The sequence below is a fragment of the Lytechinus variegatus genome, chromosome 4, assembly GCF_018143015.1.
Source record: "Lytechinus variegatus isolate NC3 chromosome 4, Lvar_3.0, whole genome shotgun sequence".
Taxonomy (NCBI): domain Eukaryota; kingdom Metazoa; phylum Echinodermata; class Echinoidea; order Temnopleuroida; family Toxopneustidae; genus Lytechinus; species Lytechinus variegatus.
The window spans coordinates 27,376,261-27,396,070 of record NC_054743.1 but is presented as its reverse complement, the minus strand read 5'-3'; the positions used below and the strand labels follow the sequence as shown (position 1 = coordinate 27,396,070).

Here is a 19,810-nt window from a genome sequence, read left to right as displayed (position 1 = left end):
CACAAACAACACACAAAACCCCCTCAAAACAGATGCAGCTATAGGTACAACTAGTGGGGGGGGGGGGGGGTAGCCAGCTCAATATTATTGGATTAGACAGTCAGGACATCAGGGTTTTGCTACAAGCAGTCCATAAGTCTGGAAATACTGTAACTAATGCATAAATGTCTTTTCTTCTATCAAACTTATTGTTTTTGTATTCACACTCACCTCACTCTAATGAGGTTCATGTGAATCTTACTGCTATTTTTATAAACAAGAAGGGAATAAGAAAAGAAAACTGGTGCAGGATAGTAACTCTATAGAGAAATTCTTAAGCATACTACGCACACCACATCAAAATCTGACCACATAAATATCAAGTAACCCATGGATATCATTCCAAGCTTTGATGTCATTAAAGGGGAAGTTCACCCTGAAGAAAATTTTGTTGTAAAAACTGCATAAAAAAAATTTAAATCTGAGAAATGTTTGATGAAAATCCATTGAAGGTTAAAAAAACGTTATTAGAGTTTTGGATTTCTGACGTCAAAAGCGAGCAGCTGTCCCATATGTATGAAAAGAGAAAATAAAGGAAAAGAAAATAAAAAACAATTAAGGAGGGAGATAGAGAAAGAAAGCAGGAAGGACATAAAAAGTCAAGGATTTTTAAGAAGATTGAAAAGGTCAAATAAATGGACAGAAAGACAAAAAAAGATGGAAAGGAAGAAACGAGGGAAGGAAATACAAAAGAAACTAGAATTTAATTCGTCATGCGGACGAATTAGGTGGTCTGTCATGATTTGTCATTCAGTGTCGGCTAATGTATGAAATGAATCATTTAGATATGATTGATAATCTTGATCGTAGACATCCAAAGAATAAATTTTGACCATTGCCAAATGTGATTATTAATGTGGTGATGACAATCGTCAGACATACATATTCAAACAGATATATAGAAGATAGATCATGATTATATATATAGATGGATGGCGCGATGGATGGATCAAGTGATGGATAGAGAGATAAATGATAGGTGGTTATATTAATAAAACATAGATAGACAGACATATAGATAGATAGACAGATAGATAGGTAGGTAAAGAGACAGATAGATTGATATAGAAAGATAGACATATTCAAATAGATATATATAAGAGAAATAGATAGATAGATAGCCAGACAGACAAACATATAGAACGATAGATAGACAGGCAGATAGATGGATGGATATATAGAAAGATAGATAAATATATATATCTAAACCGATAGGTATATTATATTAGACAGAGAGAGAGATAGACAGATACATATACAAAGTAGGTAGATAGACATATTGACATATATATGGATAGATAGATAGAGTGAGAGAGAGAGACATATTCAAACAGGTAGATATATATTAAATAGAGAGATAGACATTTATGTCATGTAGGTAGATAGATAGACAGACAGATGGATAGATAGATAGAAATATAGATAGATTTATAACAGATAGCGGATGGACGGATATGATTAGATATATTACGAAAAAAAGTAATTATAACCTGTTTTATTTTGCAATATTTAAGCTATTAATTATTAGAATTGTTATAATTGATCGTGCGCAAGATAGTAAAAAAAAAAATCATGTTCACCCGCGGACTCGAACCCCTGCCCGCATGATTGAATGAGATGCAAGTCTGACGCCTAACCGATTGAGCTAGCATATTTCCTATAGACTTTACACGTAAGCAAATTTGAGAATTACAAATCCAATTTTGCAAGCGATAAACGGGCATGATCTCGGCATCAAATCGAAAAATGAAGGCACAGGTGTGAAAGCTAAGAATCTCAGCTACAGCATACTAAAAGCTCAGGGAACACTGACAAGAAACAATGGAGATATGCAGAGCTGCCAAGTTGTATTTTGCATTTTCAGTATTCTTATCCCCCCAAATCAGAATTTTGAACAAAAAATCCGTATTATTACCATGAGATAAATATGCATGCATAATGGCAAAGTTCGATCACTTCTTACATTATTTTGCGCCACACACCGTCGCACACGAGACCGAAAGCTTCAGTCTAGATTTTGGTTGTTCCGCTGAACTGCGTTGGCTGACTCACCAATACATAGACTGAAAAATTTGGAGGCCCGTACGTACAGACAACGTATTAGCAGTAACGTTAGATCTAACATTCGACGGAAACCTGTTTTTTCTGATCGTTTTTTGCACATAAAATCATAAAATATCACATTATGAAAAAGAAATTGCATCCATATTTACGGAAAAATGTATGAAATTCAGAAATATCGTACCTTAGACCGCAGTTACGGCTAATTCGTTTCAAATCATGATCGAAACATCGTCATCTTCGATCCTTCCGTCGGTCAACGTAAGTTGTCATCATCCTTACAGACGTATTTACCAGTCGCAAAATTTCGCGATTTGAGCCGCTGCTTTGCGCTTGTAAACTACGTGCGTGCGCTCGGAACTTGTCACCCGCATTGATTCGCCAGGATATCGAAAATTCTAATCGGAAAGCCTTGATGAAAGCATAACTCATTGAACGTAGAGGGCAGCAACACACGGAATACCTTTTTTCTCTAATTTGATTTTTCCCGTATTTTATCATGAAAAAGAGTACTGCCGTATTTTAAATTGATTTCCGTATGAAATACGGAAAAATCGTACTACTTGGCAGCTCTGGATATGGCTCACGAAATAGAGGAATGTCGAATCTAGTTTTGAGAAAAAGTCATGTCCCATAGAGATTACACGCAAAACACATGTGATATGAAAAAAATCAATTATAATCTGTTTTATCTTGCTAAATTTAAACATTTATACCTTTTAATTATCATAAAGGATCATGTAAGAAGTGGCAAAAAGAAAAAAAAAAGAAAAGAAAAAAAAAAGAAAAAAAAAATCATCTTGTTCACCGCAGGACTCGAACCCGCGCCCTTTAGAAAGCAGTCAAAGCCACGATATTCCCCATAGAGAATACACGTAAGCAATTTTGAGAATTACAAGTCCAATTTTGCAAGTGAAATACGGGCATGATCCCGGCATCTGATCAAAAAATGAAGGGCACACTTGCGAAAGCTTAGAATCTCAGCTACAACATACTAAAAGCTTAAAGAAAACTGACAAGAAACAATGGAGATATGGCTCACGAAATAGAGGAATGTCGAATCTAGTTTTGAGAAAAGGTCATGTCCCATAGAGATTACACGCAAAATACATGTGATATGAAAAAAAGTAATTATAATCTGTTTTATCTTGCTAAATTTAAACTTTTATACCTTTTAATTATCATAAAGGATCATGTAAGAAGTGGCAAAAAGAAAAAAAAAATGGAAAAAAAATCATCTTGTTCACCCCAGGACTCGAACCCGCGCCCTTTAGAAAGCAGTCAAAGCCACGATATTCCCCATAGAGAATACACGTAAGCAATTTTGAGAATTACAAGTCCAATTTTGCAAGTGAAATACGGGCATGATCCCGGCATCTGATCAAAAAATGAAGGGCACATCTGCGAAAGCTCAGAATCTCAGCTACAACATACTAAAAGCTCAGGGAAAACCGACAAGAAAAAATGGAGATATGGCTCACGAAATAGAGGAATGTCGAATCTAGTTTTGAGAAAAAGTCATGTCCCATAGAGATTACACGCAAAATGAGGAAAAATGACATGCCTCTTTTCATCGCTGTTTTACGCAATGATGCGTTTCTCAAAACGAAAATTTATGTTAACTAAGGAGAAAGAGTATATTCTAAACTACATCATATCGAAATCTGGGCGAAAAATGATCTATATTCGAGAAGTTACAACCAAATTTGCATAAATTTGATGACGTCATTTTTGAAAAAATAAAATTTTTAGTTTAGGCGCCATTTTGATGACGTCACGATATAATTTAGGGACAATGGTGACATGAAATCAAATCTACAACTCATACTCTATCGATATATGAAAAAAAAATTGGGGGTCAATGGACTATTTAAAGAGCTACAGTGAATTTTCAATTGGCATGTTTTTGCCCATATATGGCCTATAGTGAGAGCTCGCGCGCACACGTGCTGCAAACTTTAACGGGTGTTAATTTCGTTATTAATGGTCGTAGAAGGTGGATCAAGGTATCGAATTGTTCAGAATTTTATTATCAATGAAATGATGTAAAAAAAACGGTGTTTCTGCGTTGCGTTAAGGTGTTACGCGCGGAAACGTGCGTGCGCGCGCGCAAATTTTTGAAATGCTTAGAATGACCTAAAACGTACTCTCGTTTGGTCAAAAAGTGATTTTGAGCATTTTGAAATTTTGACGCGCGCGTACGCGCGCGTCGTGACCTCCAGGTGACCTTTGATGACATGACCTGATGACCCTTGACCTGAAGTTGATGTGATGTAAATTTGATTGATTTTTGATAATTGATAATGGAGATGTGATTGATAATGTGATTTTACAAAATGGCGCCTAGATGACGTCATCATGACCTGTTGACCTTGAAAAGCTTATTCTGACGTGTCCATGACAGATCCTATAAATGACATGAAATTCAATGAAATTGATCAAGTCGATTTTGAGATAACTTGGCGACAAAAAAATCGTTAAAAATAAATAAATAAAAATAAGAAAAATCTGACGAAATTAAGAGGTGATCTGTCATAAATGACAGACCACCTAAAAAGAAAGATACAAGAAAGGAAATATCAGGAAACACAAGTGTTTAATTTGATATATATCTATCCATTTGATCGAACTAAATAAGGCCAAGTAAAACAAGTGGAATGGCTCTGGCGGTCTCACCTGCATCACACGATTCAATATAGCAGCAGTGCTGACTTTCATAACTACTATAACTCGCACAAGATGTTCAGTGATACTTGGTTACTCGTATTTCCACGTTTTATGAACTAGACCAATACATTTACAGAGATATGAAGGTAATTCAACCAATACGCCCTACGTGGCCAAAGTTCATTTACCTTACATGACCTTTTACCTTGGTCATGTGACCTAAAATGCGCACAGGATGTTCAGTGATGCTTGATTACTATTATGTTCAAGTTTCATGAATCAGATCCATAAACTTTCAAAGTTATGATGGGAATTCAACAGATACCCCCAATTCGGCCAAAGTTCATTGACCCTAAATGACCTTTGACCTTGGTCATGTGACATAAAACTCATGCAGGATGTTCAGTGATACTTGATTAACCTTATGTCCAAGTTTCATGAACTAGGTCCATATACTTTCTAAGTTATGACGACATTTCAAAAACTTAACCTCAGGTTAAGATTTTGATGTTGATTCCTCCAATATGGTCAAGTTCATTGACCTTAATGACCTTTGACCTTCATCATGTGACATGAAACTCTAATAGGATGTTCAGTAATACTTGATTAACCTTATGGCCAAGTTTCATGAACTAGGTCCACATACTTTCTAAGTTATGATGTCATTTCAAAAACTTAACCTTAGTTTAAGATTTGATGTTGACGCCGTCACCGCCGCCGCCGTCGGAAAAGCGGCGCCTATAGTCTCACTCTGCTATGCAGGTGAGACAAAAATCATTTACTACTGTAAGGTTACTCTCAATGAAGCCAGGAATCCTTATCCATTCATGTGCGTTTAGGCAGCCAAAACCTGTAACTTTCGCCCCAGAGATTTCTACTTTCCTTCTAAAAGATCTAGCCCTAAATCATGTACATGGGATGCAACTTCATTTTCAACATTTCTGCGCCATCGATTTTATTTTTAAAGAATTCATCAAAAAAATGAGAAAAATATCATAAGACAGAAGAAACTTGCCCGATGTTGACGCCCCAGGGGGGGGGGGGCCACTTCCATTCGCGAGTGGATACCATGCGCGACCATGGGGTCTCGAAAAGCACCCTAAACACGTAATTTCCATATTCTGAAAATGCACCCCTTAACAAGTATTGGCGTGTGAAACCCTACCCTTAACAAGTATTGGAAACAAAACGATACTCTTGGCAAATATTCCCTGAAATGAACCCCTAAACAAGTACAGGAATGTTTTATTATTACGGGTCCTTCGGTCGTCGGCTTTACCTTATTTGGTTTAGTACGACCCCACCTTCTACACCTCGCGCAAATGGGACTCTAAACACGTAGTGTTGGGGCAAAAAGGACATCCTTTATAAAAAAATCTAATTTTGTTTCATCATCCCCGCCAATTTAACCCTAAACACGTAATTTTCCTAGTAAAATAGATACCCTTTTTCATTATTTTTGTGTTTTTGACACCCTTATCACGTTACATACGTAACGTGCCCTATCGTGAAGAGGACATCCTCTTTACGTGTTTTTGGGGTCGCGCATGGTATCCACTCGTCAATGTAAGTGGCCCCCCGGGGTTGACGCCGCCATCTTGTTTCCTATTGTTCTTAATAGTATTATATCAATTATTTATAATCACGTAATATATTTTATTATTTGTAAAATAATAATTTTTATCTATTTAGAAATTAATCTTCAGAACGGCATCGCTTATCGGAAGTACGTAATACATAAGCGGTTCAAGGGTCGACGCCATTGTATTTACGTTTGTTTACATCGGTATTACATCGGTATTACATGTCTGATAAGAATCCTTTATTTTTCACCTTTTTTCCCCCTCTTTTTTTAAACCTTCTTACGCATTAGGTGTAGAGGTAAATAAAAATCACGACCAATTACGTGATTTTTAATAAAAAAGATGGATTTCCAAGGGGAATCCATCTCTATTTATTTGGTTCTCTTAAGGGTAAATGGGCAGGGATTCAAGACTCCATGACGAAGAAGTATGTCAATTTTTTTTTAACAGTAGAGGTGCTGGTCAGAAAATTGGGATCGTCCCAGTTTACAGGGACTGTCTCAGTTTATAAGGATTTCTTCACACAAGAAATCTAGGAAAGTTCATTCACCTGTTGAGTGCCGACACCAATCAAGAGTGCTAGTGAATGTAAACATATCGGGTTTCATAACAAGATTATTGGAAGACGGCAAGTCATAATAAATAAACAGTGAACTGGGGGAAATTGAGGTCACTGAATCTATTTTTAGCACTCTCAATTCCCCTAATTGCTGTCTTTGTCCCATTGGGAGAAGTGAAGAAAAAATGTCCCCATAAACAAGGACAGTCTCAATTTATCAAGACATAATTAGTCTTGGTTTATAAGGATATCCTTGTTTTCTGGGACAATCCCAATTTTTGGACCAGCCCCTCTACTGTTTATAGACATCATCATGTAGCTATGTGCGAATACGGCGCATCGCGAGCGCTGGTTTTGGTGGCACGGTTTTCGCGCGGGTTTTGCTACGAGTGGCATCGCCTCTGTCTGGGCGGCTCATTGAAAATGGGGCTTAATGCGCATGCGCACATAGTAGGTGCAATCTCGTGCCTTTTAACAGACAGTTGAAGATGTGCTCTTTCTGTACATATAAGTTTCAATGTGGATACTCGCCTTTAAAGTGTGAATATCGGAGCTTGAAAGTTCATCAAATTTTTGGACGCGTAAATGTTCGAAATTTTTTTATGGTAAGTAAAACAAGAATCCGATTAGGTATACAATTTGACTGGAAATATATTTGAATTATCAAAAAATCCAAACTTACGCGATTCTGATGTTGCGCAGTCCAGATATAAGAGATGCCAGCTACCCTTGTCACAGCCGGTCTCTCGGCAGTCGAGCTGCCCGATGCGCCTGCGGTTGGCAGGGCGATGCTACCCTTGTCACAGCCGGTCTCTCGGCAGTCGAGCTGCCCGATGTGCCTGCGGTTTGCAGGGTGATGGGAGCGGTCGATAGTGAGTCGTTCATGCTGGATTGAACTAGATCGTAAATTGCTTACCTGATGATTATGTTGTGCCTTTTTTGGGAAATCTCTGTCATTATACCGTAGATAATTATTCTGATATTGATTTTAATACATACATTTGTCACAGAAAGATTTTATCATCCCAAGGTTATGTGACTCAAGAGTCTAGGTGGTTGATTATCGTTTCATTTGGAAACTGGATTTGCTTTTGACAGTGGAATATCAATGTTGACTTTTCTAAAATTAAATTCATGGGTGGAAATCCCAGGGGGACACGTCCCCCTACCCAAAATAATAGGGGGACATGTAACAATAATACATTTTTTTTTCTTTCTTTTTTTCTTTTTTCAGTTTTTTGGTCAAACTTTTTGGGGTGAAAATGACCTTACAACAGTTAGGGGATAAACTTTTTTTTTTAACTTGTCAGAGTTGCCAGCATCCATAGGCGGTGAAAGCTGGGGGAGGTGTACCCCCCCCCGCCCTTAATTTGAGGTGGGGGACGATCCCCCCCACCTCAATTTTTTTTTTTGATAACCTTTTTTTTTCTTTTCTTTTTTTTTTTGCTTGTTAAATTTAGTTTTCTGCGTCCCCCTATAATTTTTGGTTGATAACCTTTGGTGTATTTTTTTGATTATCAAAATAATTTGGTGGTCCCCCCTAAAACTGTTGGCTTTCGCCGCCGATGCCAGCGTCCCCCTACCTTTAGGGCCAATTTCTGCCCATGAATAAAATGCAAAAAATTTGTTGTTTAATTTTTCACTCTCAGAGGAAATATTTCACTTCCACATGGCTCTAAATTGTCTATTTTTTTTTCTATGTTATTCATTTTTTTCTATTTTATTATAATTATTTTTTTTTCAAGAAGGGTGCAGGGGGGGAGGGTTGTGTTCATAAGTTGAAATGGGGATGGGATTTGTATAAGTTTTTGTGTCACTTTTGTTCTCTTGTTTTGAGTGTTGGAGCTTTGATGCCTGTTTTTGTTGCTGTTCAGAGCTTTATTTATGTGCAGTGATTTCACGCTAGAATATGAACTTATTTTTCATTAAAAAAGGAGTGCTCGAACATGGCCTTTGTTGTAATCATACATATCCAAGAAATGCATATAGTAAAGCTTAATTTTTATGTTTCCTTCTTGATACTTGAATTACATGCAATGCTACATCTTTACACCCTCAGACTCTGCTGCTCATCCTTCCTAAAAAAAATTGTAATCGAATGCCCACGGTCTCCAAAATGAAAGCTACATTATCCATCTATAAACAAATTGTTGAAACAATGAAATACATAAATTGGTGAAACAATCATATACATCAGAAAAGCACACTTGTATTTTTATAGCATACAAAGTACATGTACAAAAGGAATATTTTTCATTTGTAAAAAAAAGACCCCATACATACATGTACACAATACTAAAGTTGAAAAAGAGCTAATTGTAATTTATATCAGAAAAACAAAGAAATACATTAGAAATTACAAAAACAATACTTTAAACAAATTCATTTAGGAAATTATCTACATGATGCTGTTTTGATGCCAACTAAATTATATACAAATTATCTCTCATTATCACCTTCATTTGGCAAAAAAAAGAGGCGAGTAATTGTAATTTGCATAATTAATTAGAATTAATTAAAAGAAATTATTTTACACATAATAAGAAGAAAAAATACCAAGTGAAATGATTACACATCAATTGAGTTTTCTTTCACCTTTCCATTGATACCTAAATTACTTCAAAGGGCTCAAAAACAAAGAAGTTAGAGCCCGTTGAAGACTTGGGTTCAAAATGGTCACAAAATGGTCACAAAAATCGGTTATGCACTCCATTGACTTTACATTAAGACAATGACCACAAATTTGGATAAATATGCGCGACTTAAACTGGAATAACTTTATAATTTCTTGATGAAAATTTGAGTTCTTGGTATCATTTGAAAGGTCTTTTTAAGGGCTTTCAAATGATACCAAATTCATTGAGATTTGAGGATTTTCATTTTTTTTGTCACATACCTACATCATGGAGTCCTCAAGACTAATTTACACCTGCATTGAAATTGACTGAATACAGTGCCAGTGGTGACGCCGTGAGGCACGATAACACACAACGCTATAGCATCAGATTTTTTTGTTAGACGGGTTTCGGCATGAGCGGGACTCGGACCCTTCACGTTGAGATTTAGTCATCTTGTACGAGTACGAAAGAATAGACATGTTACGATACATATCGTTCTTACCCGAAAAATGCGCTCGATCTAGTCTAACCGACGTACTGAGTTACGCCGCGGCCGCGCTGCCTCCCTAGATAGGCACGCTCACGGAAATTTTCAACTCCAATGAAATTTCATAAAACTTACCTCAAAAGAAAGATTAGATATTCAATAAAACATTTCCTTACTTGGTTTGTTGAAAAACTCGGAAAAACATGGAAATCAGATTTTTTACTAAAAATGCTGCGTCTATTGCCTTTCGTCGGCTCGAAGAGAGTCGCATCCAGCCAGCGCGCACGTGACCCACCTTACCAACGCTGGGCGGGTCCGAGCGGGTAGCGTATGCGTGGAGCCATGGCATGGTTACGGCGCGATGGAGCGCTAGGCCGGCAATCCTCATTGGGACAGCGTAGACGCGTCGCGCACATTTTACATGCATATTCATGAATAAATATTGTTTTTTCCCATGCATAATGAGGTAAACACAGCTGTTTCTCTTCAAATGTGTGTTTGCTTGAAAAATTGACAAGTTCTATTTTTAGTTGTTCAGAGGCGGATTAGGGAGGTAAAAGGGGGGGGGGGGAGGATATATAGGATGTGCCCTTAAACAATCTTTAATGAGTATTTTTCTTTTTTTGATGGGGGGGGCAATCATAATTGGTTAAACATAGCTGGGGTTTTTTGTAATTTTTTTTCTTGCCATTTTTCTTTTTTTTTTTTTTGGGGGGGGGGGAGAGGGGGTCAAGCTTAGTGCCTCCCAATTTCTCATGAAAGTCGTGGGTCCACTAATGGTTTAGGTTTGTGTTCCCTTCTTAGGGAGTTTTTTTTTTCTTTATTGTTTCTTTATTCTAGCTCTAACTTTCATTTTAAATTTATTCAAATCTAACCCCAATTTTCTTTTCTTTTTTGTTGCCTTGAATCAGTTTTATGTTGGAGGATTTTTTTTTAGTTCCAGGCAAGACGTATTGTTCGCTGATCCAGATGGGCCTCAGAAAACAAGTGAGTGATAATTATTTATGGTAATATTACTTTAGAAATATCTTTCCTACAATAAAAATTATATTAGGCCTGCATTTATGATTTTGCCATACTTAATAGAATAAATAGAAAATCGTCTTACCTTGACTTGGATGTGTAGGAATAATGCTCAGGGGAAAAAGGTTTTGATACTGGACCACTTGTTTTGGGTTTGATCACTCCTGTTATAACCATGATGTAGGCAGTTGTAGAAGCATATAGTGGTTCGGATTCTCACCTTGCTATCAGAGGGTCAATTATTGTTCCAATATGGCCTTGTGTCCTTTGGTTAGGCGTCAATCCACAGTGTCATTATCATGATTATAGGATTTTAAGGTCATTAGAAATTATGTCACAAATAATTTCGGATTGGGTCATATAGAAGAACTCCTCTAATTCGTTGAACTCTATTTCATATTCCTTGCCATTATAGTTTTGAACGACACCATTCCACCACACTTCCACCCCTTTGTTGTCTTCCCATTTTTGGGTGAAATTCTTTCTCACGAGGGAGGTGGGGTGTTTGATCAACATCAGGATATTTTTCATTTTTTCATCACCTTGATTCCTGGCACACTCATTTTCTAGGATCTCATGTAGTTCTTCAACATTACATTTCGATAGGTATTGCTTGTTTGGGGATGGATTAATCAATTGCTGAAATTTAATTTGATTTGTAAGAAAATTTTTCTTGCTTGTCTTTGATGTCTTCTTGGAGAGAACTTCGTCAATTGATGAGGTGCCTTCCATTACACCTTCCTCCAATACATGTTCTATCACTTCTTCAATTTTCTCTCTGTGTTTCTTCTCCTTTTCTGTCAGTGAAAGTCTGTTTGCTTCATTTTTCTCTTTTATTGCTTTTGATACATGTGATGAGAGGATTATATCATGTTTACGTACCTCCTTCCCTTTCTTCATTGCTGAACTAATTGTTTTCTTTTTCTCTTCCGCAGATTTACCTTCCAACCAATCCCTTGTGTCATTGGAGGAAAACATTACCTTGGCTTCCATCTTTCCTACTGAAATGTTTGGCGCTCTATGTAAGAGAGAGTCTGCCTTGGCAAACTGACGTTCACCAGATATGTTTGTAGATGAACACGAAGCAGCAGCTTCACAGAGATCCTGTCCTGGTTCCCAAAACACTCCCCCTTGCAATTGGTCTTCTAGTTGTCTCTTGCACACAATGACACATTCGTGCATCATTTTCTCCAAGATAGGACATAGAGGAGCTTTTCGAGCATCATTCATGTCATCAATGAATGGTATAGCTACACATTCTCCAAAGGCACATCTATTGGTAGAGAGCATTAGTTGAGGATCCATCTCCCAACTCGACATGCAATCGACTGCTTCCTGGTATGCAGTGTTAATTCCAAGAATGTTTTCTGCTGTACCTAGCATCTTCATCCATGGCTCCGTAATCTTGAGTGAAATAAGAGCTAAACAACAAATACAAGCCTGTAGGTGGGGATCTTGAAGATACTGGTACAAAGCTGATTGTAAATCATTTGTGGGCTTCTGAATTTTCTGAAAGTAATTCAAAATAAATGGCATCATTGCAACTAAGCACTTGGCAGATTTAAATAAAATGTTAAATCGATTTCCTACCCATCTTGGGAATGTTGTCACTGGACAACCAGTAGTCTTCAGAAATGATGTAAGAGCAATACCACATCCGGTTGCCTCATTATGGAATAAATCAGATACCTTTCTGATGAGGCATGCGGTATTACTCTCCCCTCTCTTCTTGAAAAGTCTATGATATCTATCTTGGCTTTCACTCTCCTTTAATGCATTATCACATGCCTTACCAAGGGTGTCCAGAGGGTGCATCCCACATCTGAAGCTGTTGATATGAGATTCCCCTTTCAAGTCAGAGAGTTTCTTGTCAATTGCAGTATTCACACTCGCTCGATCGGTCATAGTATTTGCTATGCCGTCAAGCAATAATGGATTCACATCTGATAGAGATTCTTTGATAGCTTTTATATATTCGTCGCTTGTTCCTCCAGCTTGCTGGCGTAATCCTACCAAGTATGTTTTCTCCTTAGAAGCTAGTTCACATTCTACAAGGTGACCAACTCGTGATTTAGTTGTCCCATCATACTTTAATGTTGTATTTCTTGCCGACACAAAATGTTCCCCAATCTGGTCCCGACAAATTGCCTTCATTTCAGAAGCAAAGCGTCCTTGAGTTTGTCGAGACGGTAGGTCATTTGTGAAGGTCACATCACATAGAGTTTCCGCGACAACTCTAATCGCTTCGCTTACTTTTCCTTCTGCGACTCCTAGGTTCTGTAATTTTATTTATAAAAGTGGGGAGGGATACAGTAATAATTTTGCATGCAACCTTTATCAGAATGATGTGACATTTGCTCTTGTGGCAAATGATCCAAGGACAGTTAGTTACAGTTAGGGTTTCACAGAAGTTTGTTTAAAACTATGTTAGGAAAATCAATGTGTAGTGTTAGATTTGGGGTTAGCATATTTGGGATTTGCCTTTTTTGCCAGAACAATTGTAATGAGACTTTTAGTTATTAAAACAGTATTAAACTTTGTGAAAATTACTTAAAGGTATTGTTTAACTTTGTGAGCAGCCGATTTAAAAAATTCTCAAACCAAGATGAAACATGTGTACCAGTGCATGTATTAGAACTAATAAACCCTGAAAACAACCATTATTGAGAATGAAAAGCTAAAACTACAAGGATAACCCCGATTTTGTAAATAGGCGTCTTATAGACGCCTAAATAGTACACATAAGTGTATGGGATGAAATTAAGATGGTGTTTCCGGTCACTTTATATTTCAATTTTTGAAGCACTAAATAATTATTTTCGAACGCAATTTTTTCTGGGCTTCATTTTTGTAACATATCCTAGACACAGGTGACAAGTGTGACCTTCTAGCTCAGATTTTTTAAAAGTCAAACCAATGTTAAACAATCACTTTAAACTTAAGAAATTGAGTACATGCTTATAGATTACTGAGTCAAAATTAAAATCATCTCAAATGGTTTAAATATAGGAAGAAATAGAACATGCTCTAAAATAACTTCATTGTGAACAATAATTAGGAATGAAATCCTTGAAACCAGTTGAACTGTAGAAGACAGGAAGTTTTGGATAAATAATAAACTATGCTGTTATCAGCATACACATGCTCATCATAACTTTTTTTGCCCAATTGTTATCAAGGTTTCAAAGATCTTATTCTTGAATTATTCTGTTTGCATTTGAGTGAACTTCAATCCCTTTTAACATCCTTGCTATTAATGAAAAATATGAAAGCAATAATCGCTACATTTTTATAACAACTGAAGTAGGTAATTTTTTTATCATAGACCAGGGCAACTTTGCATACAAATACAAGCTAATATTATGGTAATTTGGCCATCCCATAGTAATGCTAATCACCAACCAATCAAAATCAAAGACTCCAGACAAGTTACCCCGGATTGGCAAAGTTACCATAATACAATATTCTATGAAATAGGGTCTTTGTGATCAGTTTCCAGTAAAGTATCTCAGGAAATAATCATGTATCTGATCAATTACCCGTTTTACATATTAAAAATGTCAAAAGGGGAACCTCCAAATTACTATTATGAACATTATATGACTTAATTCCTATCACTTTATTTTTTATAAATCAATTTTATTCAAACCCAACCTGTAAATAGTAGGATGCTTCTCTGATCTGAGGGGTGTAGGACTTTCCAATCTTGGTTTGGATTTGTTGAGGATGATGGGACTTGTCTTTTTCATATTGAAGATTTTCAACAGTTTCTTTGAGTTGTTCAATCTCCTGTTGCTTCTGGGCTACCTTGATTTTTTCTTGCTCTGTGTATTTCTTTTGAATTCTTTGACGTCTTCTCTTTTCTTCTTGCAATTGTGCTCGAAGTCTCGTGATTTCAATTGTCTTCCGTTTTTCTTCACTCTTTGTCATTTGGTAGTTTACCCTCCATTCCCTTTTAGATTGTTTAAGTCGCTTTATTGTTTCGGTAATCCGTTTTCTTCCACCTCTTACACTGCCAAATATAGATGTGAAAGACTGAACCTTTTCTTTATTCTTTTTCAGTTCCTTCTCAAGGTGCTTCACTTTCTTTTTGTAAGTCATTACTTCCCTCTCTGTTTTTTGCACCATGTCCTTGAATCTCTCAAGTTCTTTTCCCAAATTTTCTACTTGATCATTGGAATAGACTTTTCTCTTTTTAGGACTACCAGCATCTTCATCTTGGTCTACTTTAGCATGCTTTGGAGGTCGAACAACTTTTCCTGGGGGCTTGAAAGGTTCTTGCAGATAGTTGACCTTCACATCATTTTCGTCCTTAGTTTGTTTTGTTTTGTTTAGTTTCAAGTACCTTCCATAGATTCTTGTTATCTTGGTCTGAAGGGCCTTTAAAGTACATTCAGCATCATATTTGTTTTGAACTATTTCATAAAATTTTGACCATGTAATTCCCTCTCCTCTCGTGAGTTTTGGCAGTAGGTCAATGATAACTTCATTAGTAATCCTATCAGCTGGTAGCTGGAGCAGATCCACCTCTTCTGACATTTTGGCCATGATCTTAAATATTAAAGCCAAACAATATAATATCTGGAAGGCAAAATAATGATGCAACCTTGCTGAAAAACCCTATTCATAAAAGGAAAACAAAATAAAAAATCATACCATATTCTGATATACTAAATGAAAATAAAATGAAGTGAAAACAAGTAAGTAAAGTCTGAGAATAAGATGTAAATCCATCATGATTCATAATGAACAGGAAATGATGTTTTGTGCTTTGTTTTGCATCAGGTTCATTGTAATATAATTTTTGAATTTAATAAAATATTAAATTGTCCATGATATTAACAGAAGAGAAAAAAAATATTACCTACGAATAAGTGAGTGTAAATGTGCACACTGAAAGCGATACGCGGGACTGTGCAGAGCAGATGAAGCAGACGCCAAATCCCCCCCCGCGAAATTCAAGAGCGCGAAGGCGCTAAATCTCGACAATTTTGCCTGCAACAGACCTGTGCATCAAGCTGAATCGCTTTCATCTGCTAAGTTCTTCCCACGTAATTTCGGTGTTAAATTAAAGCTTAGAATTTCATCTTCACCATGAATCATGATGCATCAGTGTGCAAGTAATATAATTATTCATAAAACTCAAAATTTCGACAAAATCAGGCAAATTTGGTACTTACAAGTGATTTTCCAGGCCTCTCGATCGTCGTTCGTTGGTCCGCTGGAAGTGCCGATGAGTCAGATGGTAAGTCTATACGTCACACAGCCATATGGTGTCTCAATCATTTTGGTGGTATTCGATGTTATACATGTATGAGTGAATTGAATAACGCCATGCCATGGCTCTGGAGCTCAATTTCGCTTCGTCACGCTGCCGCCGCCGGTCGCAATTTTTGTACAGCGAAGCGAGCTCGCGAAAAAGCGCCCTCTTGTGATGCGTGAGCGTGCCTACCCTAGGCTTGATCTACACCCATCACAATCATGCATTTTCTTCCTGCGCTTTTATCTGAAATCAGCACAAAATGCAGTATGATGTAAATTGTAATCCATCCATTTATGCATTGTGCACCATCAAGTTGATGGATAAGAACATCAGAAACACCATTTATAACACGCGGGACCACACACGACAAAATGGTAAAAGAGATCGTTTAAACAACAAGGTAAACAAACAATTTCATAACAAAACAAAATGAATTCTCACCCATTTCTTAGTCCAAAAGCTTCAATCCCCACGAACAGTCCCGTCGAAAAGCAGCTGAATATGTATAATATATATAAAATATCTAATTTATTCGGTTGATTCCAATCTCAGCTTGGACGGTCCTTAGTTTAATTACACGTGCAAATTTCCGTGCGTTGTTTTTGGACTGTTCGAATAACACCTCTTAAAGGGTTTTAAACAACTATTGGAAAAATATTATTAAATTGAGTTAAAAAGCCCTCCATATTATACTAAATTAGATGCAAAAATGGGTATGTAGTTATTCATATTTAAAATTTTCAGAGTATTTCAATTACTGTATGCATTTTCTGAAACAGACAAGTCCTATTTCATTAATTTTCGTTTGTCCAGCGGGTGTTGAATGTCATATTTATCCCCTCTTGTAAAAATAGATTATTCCATGGCCAATTGTCAATTTATCAATTTTACCTGCTCTAGTGCAACACGATAATCACGGAAAAGCGGTAAGAATTTGTTTTTCTGATGCGAATCCTTTATATTTTGTAATTTTGTAAATATGCAATTGAGAATTATTAATCCTTAAAGCAATATAGATCATGTATAAGTTCAGTGGTTGTCTAATGGTGTGATTACAGCGGCGCGATATTGTGGAACTTGAGTAGAAGCAGGCGCAGGACTGAGTGAGAGTGAGAGGGTAAGACGAGAGCTACGGCTGAACTGATCGAGCGGGTATGTCGTGGGCAGCCGGGCGCTTCCCGGTGGAGATGTAACCCAGGCCAGACCAGAGAGCTCCAGCCCGCGGCGCGGAGCCCCGGTGCCTGCGCCTATTGACCATGGTCATGGACATGGTGGCCTGTAATGTAGTGTAGCCTGGGGCGTTTTGGGGAGTGAAAGTTATATACTGTACGTATGGTCACTCCCCACTAACGCCTGGGAGCCCTACCTATATACACATACGGGTACAAGACCAGAAACTTTCGCCCCCGAGAATTCTACTTTCCCTCTAAAAGATCTAGCCCTAAAACAGGTACATGGGGTCCAACTTCATTTCCAACATTTCTGCGATATTGATTTCATTTTTAAAGAAGAATTCATTAAAAAAACGAGAGATTTGTTTTGAAAAGATGGAAAGAGCTTACTTCCAAATCCCGCGATTTGCGTGCTGTCGCCAAGCGGAAGACAAAGAAATCAAGATGGCGACGTAAACGGAAGTAAGCTCTTTCCATCTTTTCAAAACAAATCTCTCGTTTTTTAATGAATTCTTCTTTAAAAATGAAATCAATATCGCAGAAATGTTGGAAATGAAGTTGGACCCCATGTACATGTTTTAGGGCTAGATCTTTTAGAGGGAAAGTAGAATTCTCGGGGGCGAAAGTTTCTGGTCTTGTACCCGTATGTGTGGAAATATAGGTAGGGCTCCCAGGCGTTAGTGGGGAGTAACCATACGTACAGTATATAACTTTCACTCCCCAAAACGCCCCAGGCTACTGTAGTGTAAGTGTAACCCAGGCCAGGGAGCGCCGCACAGTGGACCAGAATGAGTTGAAAGTGCGCCAAAATTATATTCCGTGTTAGATTTTTACTTTAACATGTTGTCTTGTTGATTTTGGGTAATTTTGGGTGTCGAATTGAGTGAACATAATTTAAATCTGATATGACGTCACCTTGATACCAAATTTTGATTGGCTACTTAAGACCTAGACAGGAATAACAGTCGTTTCTGGGGATTTATTCAACAATTTCTGACATTTTACTATCATCCCCATTCACCGACGGTAAAGTGTCCGTGTGGGCTCCCATTTGTTATAACACCAGCACTTTTGTCAATCCAGAGTCCAAACTTTGGGGCTATATTACACATCAAAGTTAGACTCTGAGGATTTATCAACTAGGCCTACAAGATATCAATTTATAATATCTAATAAATGTAAAAATGACAATCAAAAAGTATGAAAATGGTACTTTACCGATGTTTTCTTGCGACTTGGATGCCAGAATCACTCCCAAAATAGCAGCCAAAATAACAAATGAACAGAGAGTGCATCAACAATTTTGAATGTGATATCGATATTGCTTTCAATATTAATTATAATGCGATCTGCTCCACATGCGAGCTAAACCGCTACGATCACAGGTAGCAGACAACATTCGATATATCGAGATATTAACGATAATGACGTCATTCAAGATGGCAACTTGCGAGAAAAACCGTCAGCTCCGGTGAAAATGTCTTAGATGAAAGGTGTCTGGATCATCCAGAGGATTTTTATCAATAACTCCGGTCCAAGGTATGCAATTACTTATATTTACCTGATAATGGAAACCATGAAACTGCAAATTTCGCTTTAAAAAACAGTTTTAAATCGCGACCTATAAAACGTTAGTTCACTATACGTTGTCTGTACGTACGGGCCTCCAAGCTCTTCAGTCTATGTATTGGTGAGTAGAGCCAACGTAGTTCAGCGGAACAACCAAAATACAGAGACTGAAGCTTTTGGTCTACTTAAAACCTAGCTGTGAAAAGACAAATTACGCTAAACAATGTGTAGTATACAAACTTTGTGTTGTGTGCTACTTTAAGATTAAACAGAGTAAATGTTGGTTTATGCTTCTCACATGCCTAAAAAGTGTGTATGAGATGCCGAAAATAGTGTGATAGCATCAGAATGATCATTAATTAGATTTATAAAAAAAATATAAACCGTGCTTTATCAAGCTGTGTTGACTTGTGTAAAACGCAGAGTACACGTATATAACACCACGAATGTATCACGATGAGGAGTGTTTTGGGCTGAAATTATTCTACAAGTAAGTTTTATCTCTGGAAGAGTTGTGGGTTAAGCCCTTATTTGCATCAGCAACCTTTATTTTGTTTACAGTATGCTCGGAATTCATGTCATTTTCATGGAATGGAAGGGGAATCGTCCTCGCCATGCAAAAGCGAACGGCAATGTACACCCATACGTGGCGCTACGATGACTGTGCGGTATAAAAATGACCGTTTTTGAACAGGTTTTTGGGGTGTTGTCTCAAGTAAAACATGAAAACGGGCAAAAACGGGCAGCTAAATTTGGTATCGACTTAAAG

At 37.3% G+C, this 19,810-nt stretch overlaps 2 protein-coding genes across 2 annotated transcripts in view; one reads left to right on the top strand and one right to left on the bottom strand.

The window, feature by feature from the left end:
• LOC121413741 (ATP-dependent RNA helicase DDX18-like) overlaps positions 1 to 16,843 on the bottom strand; it is a 33,803-nt gene extending 16,960 nt beyond the window's left edge. Inside the window, exon 1 of the mRNA XM_041606667.1 lies at positions 16,742 to 16,843. Coding sequence (XP_041462601.1) covers positions 16,742 to 16,745 — 4 coding nt within the window. The 5' untranslated portion in view covers positions 16,746 to 16,843. The remainder of the gene's footprint in view (positions 1 to 16,741) is intronic.
• Positions 16,844 to 17,165: 322 nt separating this feature from the next.
• The window catches only part of LOC121413740 (polycomb protein Scm-like), a 37,639-nt gene continuing 34,994 nt past the window's right edge, over positions 17,166 to 19,810 (top strand). The window contains exon 1 of the mRNA XM_041606666.1: positions 17,166 to 17,226. The gene's annotated coding sequence lies outside the window, so the exon portion shown is untranslated. The remainder of the gene's footprint in view (positions 17,227 to 19,810) is intronic.